This window comes from Pogoniulus pusillus, chromosome 29 (assembly GCF_015220805.1).
Source record: "Pogoniulus pusillus isolate bPogPus1 chromosome 29, bPogPus1.pri, whole genome shotgun sequence".
NCBI lineage: Eukaryota > Metazoa > Chordata > Aves > Piciformes > Lybiidae > Pogoniulus > Pogoniulus pusillus.
Window position 1 is genome coordinate 4,708,720 of NC_087292.1, and position 19,581 is coordinate 4,728,300.

The 19,581-nt window shown below is 45.3% G+C and overlaps 1 protein-coding gene across 13 annotated transcripts in view; it reads left to right on the forward strand.

Moving 5' to 3' along the window:
• PTPRT (protein tyrosine phosphatase receptor type T) overlaps window positions 1-19,581 on the forward strand; it is a 767,160-nt gene that overhangs the window by 727,318 nt on the left and 20,261 nt on the right. For all 13 annotated transcript variants that reach the window (XM_064167548.1, XM_064167549.1, XM_064167557.1 and 10 more), the window contains 7 exons: window positions 4,593-4,669; window positions 5,526-5,562; window positions 7,601-7,698; window positions 11,151-11,267; window positions 12,519-12,673; window positions 16,493-16,628; window positions 18,183-18,332. In XM_064167548.1, coding sequence (XP_064023618.1) covers window positions 4,593-4,669; window positions 5,526-5,562; window positions 7,601-7,698; window positions 11,151-11,267; window positions 12,519-12,673; window positions 16,493-16,628; window positions 18,183-18,332 — 770 coding nt within the window. The remainder of the gene's footprint in view (window positions 1-4,592; window positions 4,670-5,525; window positions 5,563-7,600; window positions 7,699-11,150; window positions 11,268-12,518; window positions 12,674-16,492; window positions 16,629-18,182; window positions 18,333-19,581) is intronic.

Sequence of the window (19,581 nt, forward strand, 5' to 3'; positions counted from 1 at the left end):
ATGCTTTGCAGTGAATTTCTTGTCACTTCTGAAATGTGTTTTAAGACCAATTTTCAGTCAAAGTACCCTTCATTCGGATTTAGAGTTCTGCTAAGTTGCATGAAGGCTGTAGTAAACAGGGAGAAATAAAATAATGCATGCATTGTTAAAGTATATTTCCATCTTTTTGCTGTCGTGAATGTTACAGACGTGAACATTTCCTTCCATTTCTCCATTTGAAAAGTTTCCTGTAATCTGTTTGGAAGAGACAGTGATGAGGTCTGATAAACCTGCAGGAGAGTTGAGTGATGTTTTCCTCTCGCTGTGGTGGTGCAGTCCCATGAATGAGGTGCAGAACTGAAAATAAATTTCAGCTGTTGGGAGAAGATGCAATGAAGACATTTGCTGCTCTTTAAAGATCTCTTTAAAGTCTGTAGATAAAAAAGCTCTGAGTACAAGATTGGCACTGATAAGAGTCTAATAGGTTACATTGGCTTTTTTTCCCCTTTCCATCATAGCAAAAAAGGAAAAGGATGAAGTTTTTGGGGAAGAGAGTTTACAAGAATGGCTTAGGTTAGAAGGGACTCTAGAGATCAGCTGCCCTGACCCACCTGCCATGGGCAGGGACACCTTCCAACTGGACTTGTCTAGTTGACTCTAGAGATCCACTGCTCTATCCTGCCTGCCATGGGCAGGGACACCTTTCAACTGGACTTGTCTACTTGACTCTCTGACCTGCCTGCCATGGTAGCAGGGACACCTTTCAACTGGACTTGTCTAGTTGACTCTAGAGATCCACTGCTCTATCCTGCCTGCCATGGGCAGGGACACCTTTCAGCTAGACTTGTCTACTTGACTCTCTGACCTGCCTGCCATGGGCAGGGACACCTTTCAACTAGACTTGTCCTCATCCAGCCTGGTATTGAACATCCCCAGGGAGGAGGCATCCTGTTTCAGAGTCTCACCACCCTCATACTGAAGAACTTCTTCTAGGATCCTGTCTGAATCTACTCTCTCTCAGCTTAAGGTTTCCCCTTATCCTGTCTCTAGACACCCCTATCAAAAGTTCCTCTGTGGCCTTCCTGTAGTATCTCTTCAGGTATTGGAAGACAACTCTAAGTTTTCCTCAGAGTATTCCATAGGGTGAACACCCTCAGCTTGGTCAGCCTATCCTCATAGCAGAGGTGTTCCAGGCCTTGGGTCGTCTAGTTGTGCTGGAGGAGGTATAGGTTGGATATTAGGAGGAAGTTCTTCACAGAGATTGGACTAGTGACTGACCTGGGAGAGGCTCTTTGGAATGGGCTGCCCAGGGAGGTGGCAGAATCACCGTCCCTGGAGGTGTTCAAGCAAGGACTGGATGAGGCACTTAGTGCTGTGGTCTGGTTGTTTGGCTAGGGCTGGGTGCTAGGTTAGTCTGGATGAGCTTGGAGGTCCTTTTCCAACCTGCTTGATTCTATGATTCTATACACTGAACTGTGGGGTGTTGTTTTTTTTTGCTGCACTGTTCACATTTAGAAGACACCTCAATTTCCCACAAGAGTGAACCTCATTCTTGTGAAATATGCAATGAAGCATTTTGAATTCTGTCCTCCTGAAGCAAAGTTCAGTTAAAAAGCATTTCTTTGGTATTGTTCTGAAATATAATTGGACCTAAACCCCAATGTCCCTCTTTTTACACTGTCCAATGATCATTTCTTCATCCTCTATTGTTTTTCACAGATGTAATAACTCTATTTGGCTTAGAGGGAGAAAAAGCCAACAATAAACAGGGGTGGGGTTTTTTTTACAGCTACATATCATCTTTTCTTTATCCATAATGCTTTGAAGTGCACAGACCTTTTCTGCAGCCTGCTTCTTGGCTCTTTCACGTTGTGTGCTCCCTCAGGAGATATTCACCCTGTCTGTTCTAAGTTTTTAACTACAGAGTGGCTCACAGAGCTGAAACTTAATTTGGAGGTTTAGTTCTATTAAATGAGCAGAGGCAGGTTCTTCCTCGAGGGCTTTTCAGAGCACTTTGGCTATGCACTGTGTACATGTGTGAGCCAGCAATGTGCTCTCGTGGCCAGGAGGGCAAATGCCATTCTGAGGTGTATTAGAAGGAGTGTGGCTAGTAGGTTGAGAGAGGTCAACCTGCCCCTCTGCTCTGCCCTGGTGAGGCCTCATCTGGAGTACTCTGTCCAGTGCTGGGCCCCCCAGTTCAAGAAAGACATGGAATTGCTTGAGACAGTCAAGCACAAGGCCATAAAGATGATGAAGGGAATGGATCATCTCTCTTAAGAGGAGAAACTGAATGATCTGGGGCTCTTTAGCTTGGAAAAGAGGAGACTGAGAGGTGACCTCATCAATGTTTATAAATATGTAAAGGGTGAGTAGCAGGAGGATGCAGCCAGACTGCTTAGTGATGCCTGATGACAGGACAAGGGGCAATGAGTGGAAGCTGAGGCATAGGAAGTTTTATTTAACCACGAGGAGGAATTCTTTCCTTTTGAGGTCGACAGAACACTGTAACAGGCTGCTCAGGGGAGTTGTGGAGTCTCCCTCTGTGGAGATGTTCAAAACCCACCTGGATGTGTTCCTGCATAATCTGGTATAAGAGATCCTGCTTTGGCAGGGGGGTTGGACTGGATGAGCTTTCCAGGTCCAGGAAAAGGACCTTTCCAGCCCCTAACATTTTATGATTTTTATGTAGCTTTGCCCTGCTTATGGAAAAAAAAAAAATCCATGTGGTGGGTTGTGCTATTCCAGTAAACCTTAAACTGCCATAATCGACCTGAGGTCCTTCTTGCCTGCCATTTTGGGTCAGTTTTGGTGTCATCACTGTTGGAATAAGTTAAGGCTTCCATAAGATTACTGTATCACGCCATCACAAGAGGAGTCAGTGGGTGTTCCCCTCCCAACCCCTAGCCCCTGGGCAGTGTTTGCTGCTGTTTGCTGTGGTTCCTAAGTAGCTTTGCTGCCTTGAATTGCAAGTGTGGAGTTGTCTCCAGGAGCTGCTGTGTATCTTATCGCCGTGTCCGGTTTAATCAGCTCTTTGTCTGTCTGTGTGAATTGCTCCAAGTATAAATTCTTTGTTGTCTGTCTAACCACATGATTTACTGCAGCTCCTAGTGCAGTTGCCTTGAGCACAGGTAATTGTCTGGAGTTGGGAACATCATCAGCACTCTGAGAAATGCTCCTGCTTCCCCAGCATCTGCTAAGCTTATATTTATTAATACAAACACAACCGAGCTTTTGATGGATTCGCCTGCGTAACCTTTTTGGAATGCAAATATGGGATTTGATAAATGCAGCCAACGTGCTGGTGGGTTTTTTTGGCTATGAAAATCTCACCCAAAGAATGAACAGAGTATTGGAATCATTGCTTTTACTTAGCTGAATGGAATAGATATCCAAATCCTGGGTGGAGAAGTGCATGCACATATGTCTGCACATTTGTAATCTGATTCTACATTTAATCAAGTGATAACTGAAACCATTCTTTTTGACTGAGTTCCTGCAGAATCAAATCTCTGTGTATTTCTGTGTGGAGAGCAAATAGCCTTAGTGGACTCTATATTATATGTCTTTTAAAAATCCTTTTACAATGAGCCCAGTGTGCCCAGCAGTGACCTCTGGACAGCAGTAGCCTTTGCCAAACAACTGGCCCTTCAATGACAGTTCTGCAGTTACCAGTGCTGGCACTGCTAGACCGGATCAGCTCCCCAGCTTAGCTCACTGAGTATCTCCTGTGACAGAGCCCAGCACAAGCTCTTCTGCAGACAGATCAAAATGCTCCTTGGTGGAAAATCAGGCCATTATCTGCCTGCTGGGATGGTTCCTCCCTGCCTCTGAACTGCAGAGCATGCTGGGAGATGGAAAGGTTGATATCTGTTATTTTATTGCCTTATCTGAAGGAACTTTGAACATCCTCAGAATCATGAACATTTCTAAGTTAATTTTTTCCTTCACACTGCCTTGATGTCATTTCATTGCCATGACTTCCGTGGGGATGCATGAAGGAACATTGCTCTGATTTCCTTTGGTGCTTCCTTCAGGGTATCTGGCTTGTCCCATTGCTTATTCCACACAGAATTAACCAGGTTGGAAAAGACCTTTGAGATCATCGAGTCCAACCTATAATCCTGTTTGCAGGATTTCATTTGCCATGTCACCCTCCTTGCTCTTTTCTACCTCTGTCATGATGCCTTTGTTTTTATTCTGATCTTGACAGTTTTGCCTCTTGCCTCAGTTTCCATAGATCAAATGAAGCCAGGGAGAAAGTTAGTTCCAAGCTTGAAGATGATTTTTGTGATGGAGATACATCGTGCCAAGCGATGGCCTGAGGCACCCTGCACCAAGCAGCACTTGTGGTCTGTGTAAAAGCTCTATAAGTGTTATGGTGACAGAAGGGAATTCAGTGAGCACAGCCTGAGAATGAACATTAACCTAAGGATCTACACTTTGCATCTTAAAGACCAAAGAAAGGGCCTGTAGGAGCAGGAATTCCAATGATAAGCTTCCATTTCTTATTGGGACCACTCAGTTACCCATCTGCAGGAACCAGCAGATGAAACAAAACACTTAGAAAGTCCTCTTTATCGTTACTGTCACTTTTCTTTCTCTCCTTCTTTCAGATGATCACTCAAGAGTGAGATTGCAGCTGCTGGATGGGGACCCTCACTCTGACTACATAAACGCCAATTACATCGACGTAAGGCTCCTGGACATCCCCGCTATGACAAGTCTGCTTCTGCATTCAGTGCATCTGACATAGGGACAGGCTGTTGATCTCCTTTTGAGTGACAGCTGAGTGTTGCACAAACATCATGTTGTGACAGGGAGAAGGTTCTCAGTCTCCAGTTAATTCCATCTGGCCAAACTGGGCAGATGCAGATGTCCTGTGTCTGACAGGTCCACCAACAGAAGTAGAATGTGGGCTAGGTGGTGTGCACAGGAATCAGTATCAGCCCCTTGTTGGAGCATAACTGCATCTCTGAGACATCAGCTTCTCAGAGTTGCAGTGCAGAAGGCATGCAAATAGATTGATGTGTCTGGTTTAGTGCTGTAAAAGTACCCTTCAGAAAGCAGCCTCCTGACGCACACAGTGGTGGGACTGACACATGCTCCTTGTCTGCAGCTCCTCACTCTTAGGAACATGACCATGTTTAGAAGAGCTTCCTTATGGGGTGAAAAATGCACCTAATTAGGTCAGAGAAAACTGGTGTGTAACATTTTTGCACTGAGGCAAACATTTCTCTTCTTTTCAAAGGTTCAGCTTTGTGCCAGTTAGTTTTCAGAGCTGTCCACAGGCTGGTGATGGGACTTGGGATTCTTCAAGGAACTGTTAAAAACTGCCCCATTTTCTCTTTGACATAATGGGAACTGATTTTTTTCAGCCTGAGCAGGATTCTATCACTTAAAATCTCCTAGGGCAACTGAGTTGTCTATCTTCACTTACTCAGTAACCAGTGTTAGTACACTGTTAAGCAGTTGTTGGTAGCAGGGGAGTATAAGAGCCGTGCTGGTGTGCTTTGAGCTGTGATCTCATCCTTTCTCTTTCCTTCCAGGGCTACCACCGGCCTCGCCATTACATTGCAACCCAAGGCAAGTTCATCCCTGTATGTCTTTAAGTATTTGTAAAACCACCGCTGTTGTAAGAGCCATTCACTGAGTGGCATCTGGTTTGGGGAATGTCTGAAAACAAAAGAGAAGGGTTTAGGATATTTAAGGAAAAGAAGGGCAGTGAAGCTGGTGAAGGGTCATAGAATCAAGCAGGTTGGAAGAGACCTCCAAACTCATCCAGTCCAACCTAGCACCCAGCCCTGGCCAATCAACCAGACCGTGGCATTAAGTGCCTCAGTCAGGCATTTATTGAACACTTTCAGGGACAGCTACTCCACTACCTCCCTGGGCAGCCCATTCCAATGCCAATCACTCTCTTTGCCAACAGTTTCCTCCTAACATCCAGCCTAGACCTCCCCTGGCACAACTTGAGACTCTGTCCCCTAATTCTGTTGCTGGCTGCATGGCAGAAAAAAATGGCCCCCACCTGGCTACGACCTCCCTTCAGGTCTAAAGCATGAGTTTTGTGAGGAGCAGCTGAAGGAACTGGAGTTGTTTAGCCTGGAGTAAAGGAGGCTGAGGGGGCATCTCACTCTCTACACCCTCCTGAAAGGAGATCAAAACCATGTGGGTGGCATTCTCTTCTCACATAACAAGCAAGAGGATAAGAAGAAATGGCCTCCAGTTTGTGCCAGAGGTTTAGGTTGGACATGAGGAAAAATTTCTTTCCCAAAAGGGCTGTAAAGCCATGGATCATGCTGCCTATGGCAGTGGTGGAGTTCCCATCCCTGAAGGGATTTAAAAGCTAGGTAGGTGTGGTGCTGAGGGACAGGGGTAGTGGCAATGCTGTGTTAACAGTTGGACTCATGGAGTCTTGGAAGTCTTTTCCAAACCTTTCTGATTCTATGTTGCAGGATCTTTAAGACACTCAAACACAAAACCTCAGCCATAGGAATAAAAAGTGCTGCAGACTTAGAGGTGGCAGCACAATCTGTAACGTGTCTGTTGCACATGAGCTATGAAACTGGAACTAAAAAGGACTTTGTGGAGCTTGGGTTTACCTTCTGGAATGAAATTGCTTGAGGGGGCAATATGAATAAGCCTGTGACTGATGAACTCCTGCTTAGTGTGAAATAGTAGGAAATGCATTTGAACACCACCTTCTGTTAGCTGATGAGTTCCCTGTGCCTTTGAGGGGGGTGGGAGGGGAAGAAAAACCCAACACAATTCAGCACTGAGGGCTCCGTCTTAGATGACAAACATTTTTACTCCTAGGTGCTGTTTTCCTGCATCACTGACCAAACTCTTATGCCACAACCATTTCCTCTGCCACCTCTATCACTGCAAAAGTGATATTAACAGAAAAGATAATTAAATTCTGCCATATGACTTCATCACTGCCTTTGCTGGTCCCTACTGGAAGAGTAAAGAAGCAGAATAAAACTGTCATTTGAAGATGAATGAGCCTGGGGAATGCAGCAAGGCAGAGAACATGGAGAATGGAGTAGAGTAGGTGAAGAGAGGCTGTGAGAGGATTTAGTCTACAGTATAGAAGAGAGTAAGGAAACAAGGCCAGGGAAAGGCTGTAGTTACTAAACCTCATGTGAGTACTTGTTTGGCTGTTTGAACCTGCACTATTTCCCTCTGGGGAGTTTCAGAAAAGGGCTAAATTCTGCACGTTTCCTTCCTTCTTCACAATTAATAAATATTACAATGTGGAATTGGGGGAATTTTAATGCTGCAGCAGGTACAAATTTCAATGCAGCCTTAATTACAGACTCACTGTAGGGTGCATCCATGTCTCTCCACTTATACACAATTGCTGGAACCATCTGCACTCTGATACAGGCTTCAGCTCTGTTTCTAGAGCCCTAGAACCTTAAAAACCCTCTCTGAGGAAGATTGAAGTGTCTCATATCTCAGGCTGTTTTGTGTCTGTAACCCTGAACTGCAGAGGGATGCTCTGAAAGGGAGACTTGGATCCATTGAGAACAGGGCAAAGGCTGGAGAAAAGCTGAGAAGAGTTGTTGGCATTCCTACACTAATTTAAGATGTCCTTTTGTGTTTTTTCCTGCCCCAGGGCCTATGCAAGAGACAGTGAAGGATTTCTGGAGAATGATCTGGCAAGAGAACTCTGCGAGTGTTGTCATGGTCACCAACTTGGTAGAAGTGGGCAGGGTAAGGATACCACTTTCCCAACACAGGAAGCCAGACCAGCACTGGGTGTAGCAGGGTGCAGTGTTGAGGCAAGCTCAGCAAGCGCCTTTTGGCTTCAGCAAGAAGCCTTCCTGAAGTGAGGCTGTTCTGGGGTTTGATCTGAATTGCTGGATTTTGTAGCACTTAGCTGCTTTCTTTCCAGACTAGTAGGGATCATGCTCCTGGTGCAAGTCTCAGCTTTAGCAGGGTTATACATATTTATGCTAGCTGAGAAGATGTCTCCTTTTCCAGTACAGAAGGCAAAATGTACTTCTGTAATAATTGTTCATTATCTGTATAATTTGAATTGTTCTTGGTGCACAAAAATCCAGGCAGCCAGTGTTCAAATTCTTCCAAGAGCTCTTCAAATGACGGCTCAAAGCCTAGAGTTTGCAGTCACTTCAGATCTCTGCTCCATGGTGGTATGAGATGTGCACAGCTGGAGCCACCCAGCAGTGTTGGCCACCTCAACATCCACTGAACAGAGAAGACTGAGGGGGGAATCTCATAAATGCTTACAAATACTTCCAGGGTGAGTGTCAGGAGAATGGGACCAAGCTTTATTCACTGGTGCCTACTGACAAGACAAGGGGTAAGGGCCACCAACTTGAACATGAGAAGTTGCATCTAAAGATGAGGAGGTGTGATGGTTTGGGTGTTCCCTGCTCCCCCTTCCCCCCACTTTTAGAAATCACCTAGGCTAGACTCAGCCATCTCTGGGAATATGAATGAAGCTTATATTTACAGCTAGCACAATATACAAGCAGATATTTACAGTATATAGAGTTATATATAGAAATATACAAGGTGAAAGGGAATACAGAAACACAACTCCCCTCCCAGAAACCTGAGTCCCCAGGAGGGGCTCCCAACCACCCCTTCACCTTCCCCCTGCCCCTCTCAACCTTACCCCAGTCCCAAGGAAGAATGGAGGTTTGGGCCAGGGGGTTAGGAAGCAAAGTGGATTAGTCCAAAATGGAGGGTGAGGTTAAAGAGAGTAAGATGCAGCCCAGCCAGCAGCCCCAGTGAGAGTGGTTATCTGTGTTTTTATTTCTTGTTCCTATACTTCTCAGCAGGCCTATGAGTGCAGTAGACATCACCATAGCTTTCCTTTCACAGCCTGTAATCTAGTTCTTCTCACCAAAACATTCTAGCCTGCTTCAAACTAGCACAGGAGGAATTTCTTTAATGTAAGGGTGACAGAGCACTGGAACAGGCTGTTCAGCGAAGTGCTGGAGCTTCCATCTCTGTAGGCATTCAAAACCCAGACAGATGTGTTCCTGTGACCTTCTTTAGGTGAACCTGCCTTGGCAGGGGAGTTGCACTCAATGATCTCCAGAGGTCCTTTCAAACCCTTAGTGCACTGTGATGCTGTGTTTCACTGTCATAGACTCAGATGACACAGAAATCTGCATCATCAGAAGGCAATTGTCAAAGCCCACGATGGGAGCAAATATGAATAACTGGTGTAGGTTAGACATTAGGGAATGAGCAAAAGGGGCATGTCTGGGGTGGTTTTCCACCCTGTATTCTTTTGACTCCTTGTGGTCTTTGAATTAGAGCTATTCTCAGCCAGAAACTGGAGCTCTTAAAAATTGTAAGCTAATGCTTGTCACCTTCCATCGCTCTGGGACTAAGAAAAAACTGAAATGATAGTTTATTCCCAACCATTCACAATTCAGCTGCTTTGTGCTTGATTTCCTTTAGATCTGATGGTTGAATGCTAGCTGGTTCTGTTCATTTATTGTTATTTATTCTATTTTGCCTTCTCCTGACACTTCAGTTTGAAATAAATGCCTCCATGCAAAAAAAAAAGCCCTCCCCAAAGCAAGAAACCTACATTAATCATATTTAATATTTAAAAACCCTATTCTGATTGTGACTGGAACTGGAACATGAAACCTGCTTCACAGTAGCTAATTGCATCAGCTTTTAGGTGTTTCATTCTTTCATGCTAAAGCATTTAATAACTTGATAGTCTTTTGTGAATCTAAATATCCCTTCTAGAGTTTCACAGCCTTGGCTTTAATTTCTGCTATTACTTTTGCACTTGGCTTCTATGAGTGGCTATGCTTGGGATATATTTACATGACCAGATTTCTTTCTTGAGCTTTAGCTGAGACTTGTCACAGGTGGTGAAATGTCAAATTTGGTGTCCATATCTATCATAGAATTAACCAGGTTGGAAGAGACCTCCAAGATCATCCAGTCCTACCTATCCTCCAGCCCTATGCAGTCAACCAAACTATGGCACCAAGTGCCTCATCCAGGCTTTTCTTGAACACCTCCAGGGACAGTGCCTCCACCACCTCCCTGGGCAGCCCATTCCCATGCCAATCACTCTCTCTGAGAAGAACTTCCTCCTAACATCCAGCCTATACTTCCCCTGGCACAACTTGAGACTGTGTCCCCTTGTTCTATTGGTATTTGCCTGGGAGAGGAGCCCAACCCCCACCTGGCTACAATGTCCCTTCAGGTAGTTGTAGACAGCAATGAGGTCTGCCCTGAGCCTCCTCTTCTCCAGGCTAAACACCCCCAGCTCCCTCAGCCTCTCCTCATAGGGTTTCTGTTCCAGGCCCCTCCCCAGCTTTGTCACCCTTCTCTGGACACCTTCCAGCACTTCAACATCTCTCTTGAATTGAGGAGCCCAGAACTGGACACAACACTCAAGGTGTGGCCTGACCAGTGCTGAGTACAGGGGAAGAATAACCTCCCTTGTCCTGCTGGTCACACTGTTCCTGGTGCAGGCCAGGATGCCATTGGCTCTCTTGGCCACCTGCTGGCTCATCTTCACTATCCACCAGTACCCCCAGGTCCCTTTCCTCCTGGCTGCTTTCCAGCCACTCTCTCCCCAGCCTGTAGCTTTGCTTGTGGTTGTTGTGTTCAAAGTGCAGAACCCTGCACTTGGCCTCATTAAATGTCATCCCTTTGGCCTCTGCCCACCCATCCAGCCTGTCTAGGTCCCTCTGCAGGGCTCTCCTACCCTCCAACAGAGTCAAACAGATTTAGTGTATCAACAAATGTCTCACAATGCCTATGAACTGAAATTCCTTGGCCCAACAGAGAGTGTTCAGAATTACAGGAGGACATAAATGTTTCTAAGAGGGGCTGGTGGTCTGTAAACATGATCTATAGTCAGGGCATGTAAGGGGATCTAAGGGAGTCTCTCCTAAAGAAGAAGTGCTAAATTCAGCCTTTTAATTTCTATTCACACAGAAGGAACAAACAGAAAAAAAAAGAAGTCCTCCCTGTGGTTTCTAATCTGGTGAAGGAGTTTTGCTGTTAATTTATCCAGTTAATTTTGACAGGGTGTGTCCATCAGAAGGTAGCTCCATTTGTGTTGCCTTCAGCTTGAAAACAGAGTGAATTGTAGGTCATCTCTGGCTCAACTTGAGCTATTTGTTCTCAATACTTTCTTTCTTCCCCCCCCTCAGGTAAAGTGTGTTCGATACTGGCCAGATGACACCGAGGTCTATGGAGACATTAAAGTCACCTTAATTGAGACAGAGCCCTTGGCAGAGTATGTCATACGTACATTTACTGTGCAAAAGGTAAGCAAAGCCTCAGTCACTGCCACTCTTCACCTGTGAACTCAGGGCACCACATCCAGAATGTTCTTGGAGGTGGAAGCTGTTATGTCTGGAAGCTTTCACTTCACTGAATTCTGGCCAGAAAGTCCAATTTTGGACAAATGATTTTATATGAACATCTTGATGGAGCTACTAAAAGTAGAATCTGCAGCGCATGAAGTTTAAATGCATCCAGGAGCCAGCAGGTAGTTGATGATATGCCAGGGATAATAACTGTTGTGTTCCACAGTGGCAAATTACAGATAAAAAAAACCTCTGTGCCAGGTAGGGTGCCCTTTCAACAGCAATAAAAATATAATAAAGGCAAGAGTATAAAAATTATCCCCAAATTGGCAGGATTTGGAAGATTTTTTTGCTGTTTGTAATTAGAAACAGCACATCTAAGTGTCAGTCTTCTGAGTCTGTCTAAATCACTGTCCAACACTCAGTAAGTGCTTTTAAAGTTCCTCAAACGTTCCTGCTAAATGAACTTCAGCCACACTGGGAACATTCTTCCAGTTTCCTAGTAGATCAGCTCCACATTTCATTCAATCACTGAAAAACTTGGCCAGAAAAGCCAAAATCTGACAGGTCAGAGGGCTTGCTGCTGCTCTCCACCTGCATTTCATGTGCAACAGACTACCACATCTGATTGGCACTTCTGTGTTACACTTTGCAGGGCATATACCAGTGCTGTCAGTTTTCACCTACCAGTAACTTGGTCTCACCAGAAAGGCCAAGTTCAGGTACCAGTTTACACCACCAGCTGTAATCTCAGACTGAGATTTTCTGGCAGAAGATGACAGAAAATCCTCCCCTGCCTGGGGCACAATGTTTGTTCCCCAGCCTGTTGCTTCAGCACCTCAAAAAGGACTTAAGAGTCACTTCTTGCTGGTTTATGGCAAGTAGGTGTTAACTGAGGAGACTGGAGAAACACAGCCATGGGATGCTGGCATTGAAGTCACTATGTAAAGTTCTTAATTAGCTAAGTTTGAACTCCAAGAGCAGAGATTTTAACTGGGAGCTGCCATTCACCTTCATAGTCCTTAGCTCTACGTTACCTACTTCATTTGTACTTGGAGTTCAGCTGGAAACGTCAGAGTGAAAAGCCCCATAAAACCTGTTCCTGTGTCAAATGCTGTTCAGCCCTCTGTGTGAGGGAAAGGAGCAGTGATTAGAATATGCTGATTGCAGTCTGATGACAGGAAAATAGAGGCTGTGTTGTCTCCTCAGAAAGGCTACCATGAGATCCGAGAGATTCGGCAGTTCCACTTCACCAGCTGGCCAGACCACGGCGTTCCTTGCTACGCCACAGGCCTCCTGGGCTTCGTTCGTCAGGTGAAGTTTCTCAATCCCCCAGAAGCAGGACCCATTGTTGTGCACTGCAGGTATGTGAGCTCTTTGTCTGAGCCTTTTCTCCATCACCAGCTTTTTTTTCCCTTTTCTGTTCTCATCTGGCAACAATCAGCTACATTTTGTTTGTTCGAGAGTGTAATTTGTGGGCATCGCCGGGAATCAAAGCGGAACTCAGTTTCCTTTTCTAAAGCAGCATCCCTGAAGCTTAGCTGGCCTGAATCAGAGATGATACAAGTAGGTCAGAGAAGGCCATTCAAATGCAGAAGAGTCTCTGGAGGCCTGTACGCTCTAAGATCCTCAAATCAGAGCTGGAAAAATCTACCACAGCCATTTCAATCATTATCTAGAGCAAACTTCACATGGCAGAAGGGACAATGCCTAACTTTAAAGCAACTTTGATTTCTGAACCCATAGGCTCTGTAGTTCATCTTGGTACCCAACATCAGTACTGGGCCAGGTCTCATTAACATCTTTTTCAGTGATCTGGATGAGGAGATGGAGACACACTCAGTAAGTCTGCAGATAACATCAAGTTGGGCAAATATGTTGATCTGCTTGAGGGTAGAAAGCCACTGTAAAGGGGCTTGAGATCAGTTGCATGAGATTGAGTCAAGACAAGTGTGTCCTGTGTGCAGGTCACAACAACCCCATGAATACCCCATGCTTGGGGCAGAGTGGCTAAAAACTGCTCAGCTAAAAAGGATCAGAGGGTGTTGCTCAACAGCCAGTTGAAGATGAGTCAGCGTGTGTGCCCAGGCAGCCAAATGAGCCTGTAAACATCCTAGCTTGGATCAGCAACAGCATGACCAAAGGGACCAAGGAAATGAGTGTTACCCTGCACTTGGCACCTGCAAAGCCTCACCTTGAATACTGTGTTCAGTTTTGCAAGGAAAGACACTGAGGGGGTGGAGAGTGTCCAAAGAAGGGCAATAAAGCTGGTGAAGGGTCTAGAGCACAGGTCTTGTGAGGAGCAGCTGAAGGAACTTGGGTTGGTCAGCCTGGAGAAAAGGAGGTTGAAGAGTGACCTTGTGGCTCACAACAACTCCCTGAAAGGAGGTTGGAGCCAGATGGGAATTGGTCTCTTCTTCCAGGAACAAGAGATAAGACAAGAAAAATGGCCTCAAGTTGCACCAGGGGAGGTGTAGGATGTGAGGAACAAATTCTTTCTCAAAATTGTTATCAAGCCCTGGAACAGCCTGTCCAGGGCAGTGGTGAATTCTCCATCCCTGGAGAGGTTTCAAAGTCATGTAGATGTGGTGCTGAGGGACATGGTTTAGTAGTGACCTGGCAGTGCTGCGTTGGTGATCTTAAAGGTCACTTCCAACCTGTAGGATTCCATGATTCTAGCAACAGTCTTATCTGAAATGTTACTCTGTCTTCCTGGGTCTGGATGCCAGCATTATGCATCTTGGCTTTCTCAAAGCCCAGGAGCTGGAATGGGAATGTCAAACTGAAAACCTGCCCAGGTTAGGGCTTTTTTTAAATCAGCTTCCAGCTAGTAAATAAAAGGGAAATGCTTGAGGGAACCTCACTGCTTGGTTTCCAGCTGTGAAAATTCAGACTATTGAACCACAGGCTTGCCAAGTCCCCAGCTGCTGCTGTTACTGGTGAGGACTCTTCTGCACTGTTTGCTTTCATTTGAGCTCAAAGCCCTGCTCTGGAAGGCACTGTTTGAGTATGTAGAAGAGCAACCCCAACTTGAAGAGCTAAGAGTTTGAGATGTGATCAGGTGTCCTGCTAGTGCTGAGAGAGCAGACAAATGCACACCAACTGGCATCAGACTTAAGTGTCTTCAAATGCAAGAAAAGGCATTGCTACAAATCTGGTTTGGGGCTGGCAACAGTTGCTTCTGCATTGCTGAGGCCACAGCTCAGGGTGTATGTCCTATAAAGAAGACATGGCTGAAGACAAGGCTAGAGAGCAGAGTTAGGTGTGCCAAAATCTCACCCCTAATCAACCCACAGGCAGTTACCTCTAATGGCCATGCTGTGTGCTGGGGAAGAGAGAAAGAATACACCCTACATCCACTTGATAAAGGGAAAGTCAATTAAATCTTACCTTTTAAAGCCAGTTTTGGGGGGAGGGAGTGTTTTGCTTTGTTGAGGGTTTTTAGCAAGCCATGAATCTGGTTTGTAATAAAACACAAACACAGCTAAGCCTGAGGAGCTGGCGGAAGGGAATTTGTACCGTGGTGCCATGACATGTGTCTGGCCCTGCAAGGAGGCTGAACCTGATTCATTGTCACCAAGAGAGCAAGGAGAAATTTTTCATCCTTCACATTTTAATGAATAAATGCCATTTCCTCTCCCTTATTTATCAGCTTTTGAATTTTAATGACTTGCTTTAAGTGGTAATTACCAAATTCTCCCTACCAATGGCTGGCTGGATAATATCACTGTTCGATATTTATGAAGTGCCAGGATCCTCTAAATATAGAAATGTTATAACTATTTGTTAAAAGTCTGAAAAGCTGAGAGATAAAGGGAGAGGAAATGCCACTTATTCATTAAAATTCTGCAAATGAAAAATATCTTCTCTCTATTCAGCAGTTGATTAATCTGGTCCATTAATTTATGGTCATTCATATCTCCTCGCTTTCGGCTCCACTGGAGTTTGCCTGCAGCTGAAGTTTGCCTGGTTTCAGCTGAGTTTTGCTTCTTCCTTTGGAGTGACACAGAGAGGTGTTCCCTTCTCTCTATCCTTCACACCTAAACAGCTTGGATGATTTCCCAGGAGGGAAGGAGGACACAGTGGCAACACAGTTCTGCAGGAGATGGTCTGCAAGCAGCGGGGAGCTCTAAACTGAAGGGTTGGAGTAGCCTTGAGCTCCTTGCTCTATAATTTTACAGGCCAAAACTTAAAATCACCCTCCTCAGGACACAGACTCCTAATTGAAAAGGGAAAAGGAAGGTTTGAGGTGGAGGACTGAGTCCCTTTCATCATACACACTTGAGTGAAAGCATTCATGCCTTTTAAAGGTTCCCATGGAAGAACATGTCTGGAATTGTGTCTGTTTGCAGCCTGGAGGCTGCGTGCTGAAAGGTGTGCAGGTGAGCTGACCCATAAAATCAAAACGACTGTTTTCCTAGAGTAGTTTCTTTGTTGGTGCTCAGGAACATAAAGCTCTTTATCTTCTGCCTGGGTCTTGTTTTTCTTTCAAGAAATATTATTTTACCTCATTTTCTTAAGTCCTAAGCTAAGTTAGCTACACACAAAAATGTGTCCATCAGACAGAAGGGAGCAGCTTAGAATCATAGAATCAACCAGGTTGGAAGAGACCTCCAAGATCATCCAGTCCAACCTATCCCCCAGCCCTATCCAGTCAACCAGACCATGGCACTAAGTGCCTCATCCAGGCTTTTCTTGAGCACCTCCAGGGACGGTGCCTCCACCACCTCCCTGGGCAGCCCATTCCAATGCCAGTCACTCTCTCTGTGAACAACTTCCTCCTAACACCCAGCCTATACTTCCCCTGGCACAGCCTGAGACTGTGTCCCCTTGTTCTATTGGTGTTTGCCTGGGAGAAGAGCCCAACCCCCACCTGGCTACAATGTCCCTTCAGGTAGTTGTAGACAGCAATGAGGTCTCCCCCGAGCCTCCTCTTCTCCAGGCTAAACAACCCCAGCTCCCTCAGCCTCTTCTCATAGGGTTTGTGTTCCAGATCCCTCACCAGCCTCGTTGCCCTTCTGTGGACACCTTCCAGCACCTCAACATCTCTCTTGAATTGAGAGCTTCTTGAATTGAGCTTCCAAGGGAAGACACTTGTGTGATACAGTTATTTTCTCCTTCACAAAGCCTTTCCTCATCTTGGTCCTGTGATAATTCACACTAATTGTTCTTCCTCCTTCCAGTGCTGGGGCTGGGAGAACAGGGTGCTTTATTGCCATCGACATCATGCTTGACATGGCAGAGAATGAAGGTGTGGTAGACATCTTCAACTGTGTGCGAGAGCTTCGATCCCAAAGGGTCAATCTGGTGCAAACAGAGGTAGGTGCCAGCAGGTCTCCCCTTACTGTGTGCCATTCTTCTCTCTGCCTTGCCACTCAGTGGGAGCCCAACAATTCATTAAGTCAACACCTGCTTGCTCTGTGATGTGCTTATACTGAACTTTTGGTGACTAGACATGACCAGATGTGCACTGGATCACATTTACTGTCAGCTACTCAGGGCCTCCACAACAGGAGGGCAAACCTTGAAGTTTAGGTTTTAGCACTGCTGGTTAATTTTACTCTCCTAGTAGAGAACAGCTGGCTCCTGAGTCCTCTCATGCCTCATTCATAGGTGTGCTGCAGACTGTAGTAGTGCCTGCTTTATATCAGTTGCAAGCTAAACACATGAAACATTCTTAATTCAAGCTCTGGGTGCTGATGGAGCAAGCTGCTCGATCACACAGTGTGATTGTGTAGCTGCTGCACAAACTCCTGTGGAACTATCCTCCTACTGCAAGAGTTTTAGGTGTGTGCTTCATTGTCTTCTCCTGAGGGACTGGACAATAGTCTGGAACAGAGCAGGGCTTTTAACTGTGTTTGGCTTCTCATATTTAGTTCAGAGAAAAAACCTTGTGATGGTTTGGGTGTTTCCTGCCTCCCCCCCCCCCCCCCACACACACACACTTTGGAAATCACCCAGACTAGACTCAGCCAGCTCTGGAAATATGAATGAAGCTTATATTTACAGCTAGCACAATATACAAGCAGCTAGCTACAGTATATACAGTTATAGACAGAAATAGACAAGGTAAAAAGGTAATACAGAAACACAACTCCCCTCCCAGAAACCTGAGTCCCCAGGAGGGGCTCTCAACCACCCCTTCACCTTCCCCCTGCCCCTCTCAACCTTACCCCAGTGCCAAGGAAGAATGGAGGTTTGGGCCAGGGGGTTAGGAAGCAAAGTGGATTAGTCCAAAATGGAGGGTGAGGTTAAAGAGAGTAAGATGCAGCCCAGCCAGCAGCCCCAGTGAGAGTGGTTATCTATGTTTTTATGTCTTGTTCCTATACATCTCAGCAAGCCTATGAGTGAAGTAGACATCACCATAGCTTTCCTTTCACAGCCTGTAATCTAGTTCTTCTCACCAAAACATTCTAGCCTGCTTCAAACTAGCACAGTCCTTTACCTAGAAAACTAAGTCCAGTGGTTTCAAAGAGCCAAATGGAGCAGAGCTGTTAATAGAGGTGTTTCTCTGGTGTTATAGCTGCTCCAGAGCACAACCCATTCCTGACCATTGCCTTGTGCCTGTGAAGAGAAGAATTTTAGACTCCTCCTCAGCAAACCCACATTTTTGCCCCAGCATCCTGAGAGTGATGAGGTCCCATTTCACTTGTAAGTATGAGATGAATACGTGAGACCTCACACTCAATGATGGATGGAATATGCTCACAAAGCTGTCACATAGCACCCTGTGTAATTTGTCTCCACATGAAACAGAGCCAAATATGCATATCAGGCATGATTTAAGAAGGAAAAAAAAAAAGGAGTAAGTGTGGTATTTCATGATCTGTATTGAAAACATGATGATAATCTCTTGTTTCTTTCCCCATGCAGGAGCAGTATGTGTTTGTCCATGATGCCATTTTGGAGGCATGTCTCTGTGGCAACACAGCCATTCCAGTTTGTGAGTTCAGATCCATATATTACAACATCAGCAGACTAGATCCACAGACCAATTCCAGCCAGATAAAAGATGAGTTTCAGGTAAGTTTCTAAGACTCAGCCATTACAGTTGGTGTACTGAAGGTGTCTAATCACTTTCTGTGGGGTGTTTTAAGATTTCCAGCAGATCAGGGAAGTGGGACACTAAGCCAAAGTCTTACTTCAGCTGATTTTTGTTGTTTTACTACTGGATCAGGCAGAGATTAGGTTTTGGGCATGAACTTCTCAGCCTTTAGCAAGGAAGAAATTTCTCCATCACTTCAGTAAAGCAAGGGTACTAATTTTGACACATGATGGTGCACTTCTCATTTCAGCAAATATTCTGTTGTTCATTTTCCTGTGTAATTTATGCAGCAACATTTATGCCTCAAGCTCCCTTATTATCCATTCTCGTGGCTCGTGTGCTGCTTCCCAGTCTTGACAATCAACTCATTGAAGTCCTTCCATACAAAGGAGAAAGTGAGCTCAGTGAGCATTGTTTTTGTGCTTGCCAGTTTTCAGGGAACAGAATCCCTCAGTTCATAGCATATTTTGCCAAGTACCTGATGAGGAGAACTGAAATGATGCACAGTAAAAACTCCCAGGTGCTGGCTTATCACAGTTTGTCTGGGGCAAGCAAGAAAACAGGGATCCTTTCACCTTTCTGTCCCTCTGTTGCTTATCCCACCCTAATAAATGGGCTTGGGAGCTGAGTGATGAACCTGGTGGTGATGTCGCTGGTGCAGTAAAGAACTCGTTCTGCAGAGCATGGATCTAAGATTTCCAGACTTATTCCCCATCTCTTTGTAAATCCCTTTAGGGTTTTCAGCCGACACCAATATATAGAAAAAATATCATGTTTTGGGAAATCTGGGACAAGGTGAGTTTGATGGGATAGAGGAAGAGACCTCTGTTATTCACTGTGAGGTTGTTCTTAGCCAGCAGTAAAGAAAGTGAAAATTCCTTTAATTATAGGCAATGCTCACCCCCTTTCCCAGCAGAGCATCTTCTGCAGCAAGAGAATGCCTTCTGGGAGCCCCAGTCTGAGGCAGATGCCTCTTTCCCTGTCTCTGTGCAAAGGCAGAACGTGTGCTTTATATCTGAAACCTTGCAGGGATTCATCAGGGTTGGCGCAGCGAGATAAAGAATGTGGGTCTCCACTGCTGACAGTTCAATTAAAAAAAGATCTGGTTTTATCAAGTGAGATCAGATCTGTACAAGTGTTTCTGGTTCTGGACGCTTGGCATGAGGGAACCAAAGCCTAACTTCATCAAATGCTGTTATGCTGTTTAAAAAAAAACTCCACTGGGCT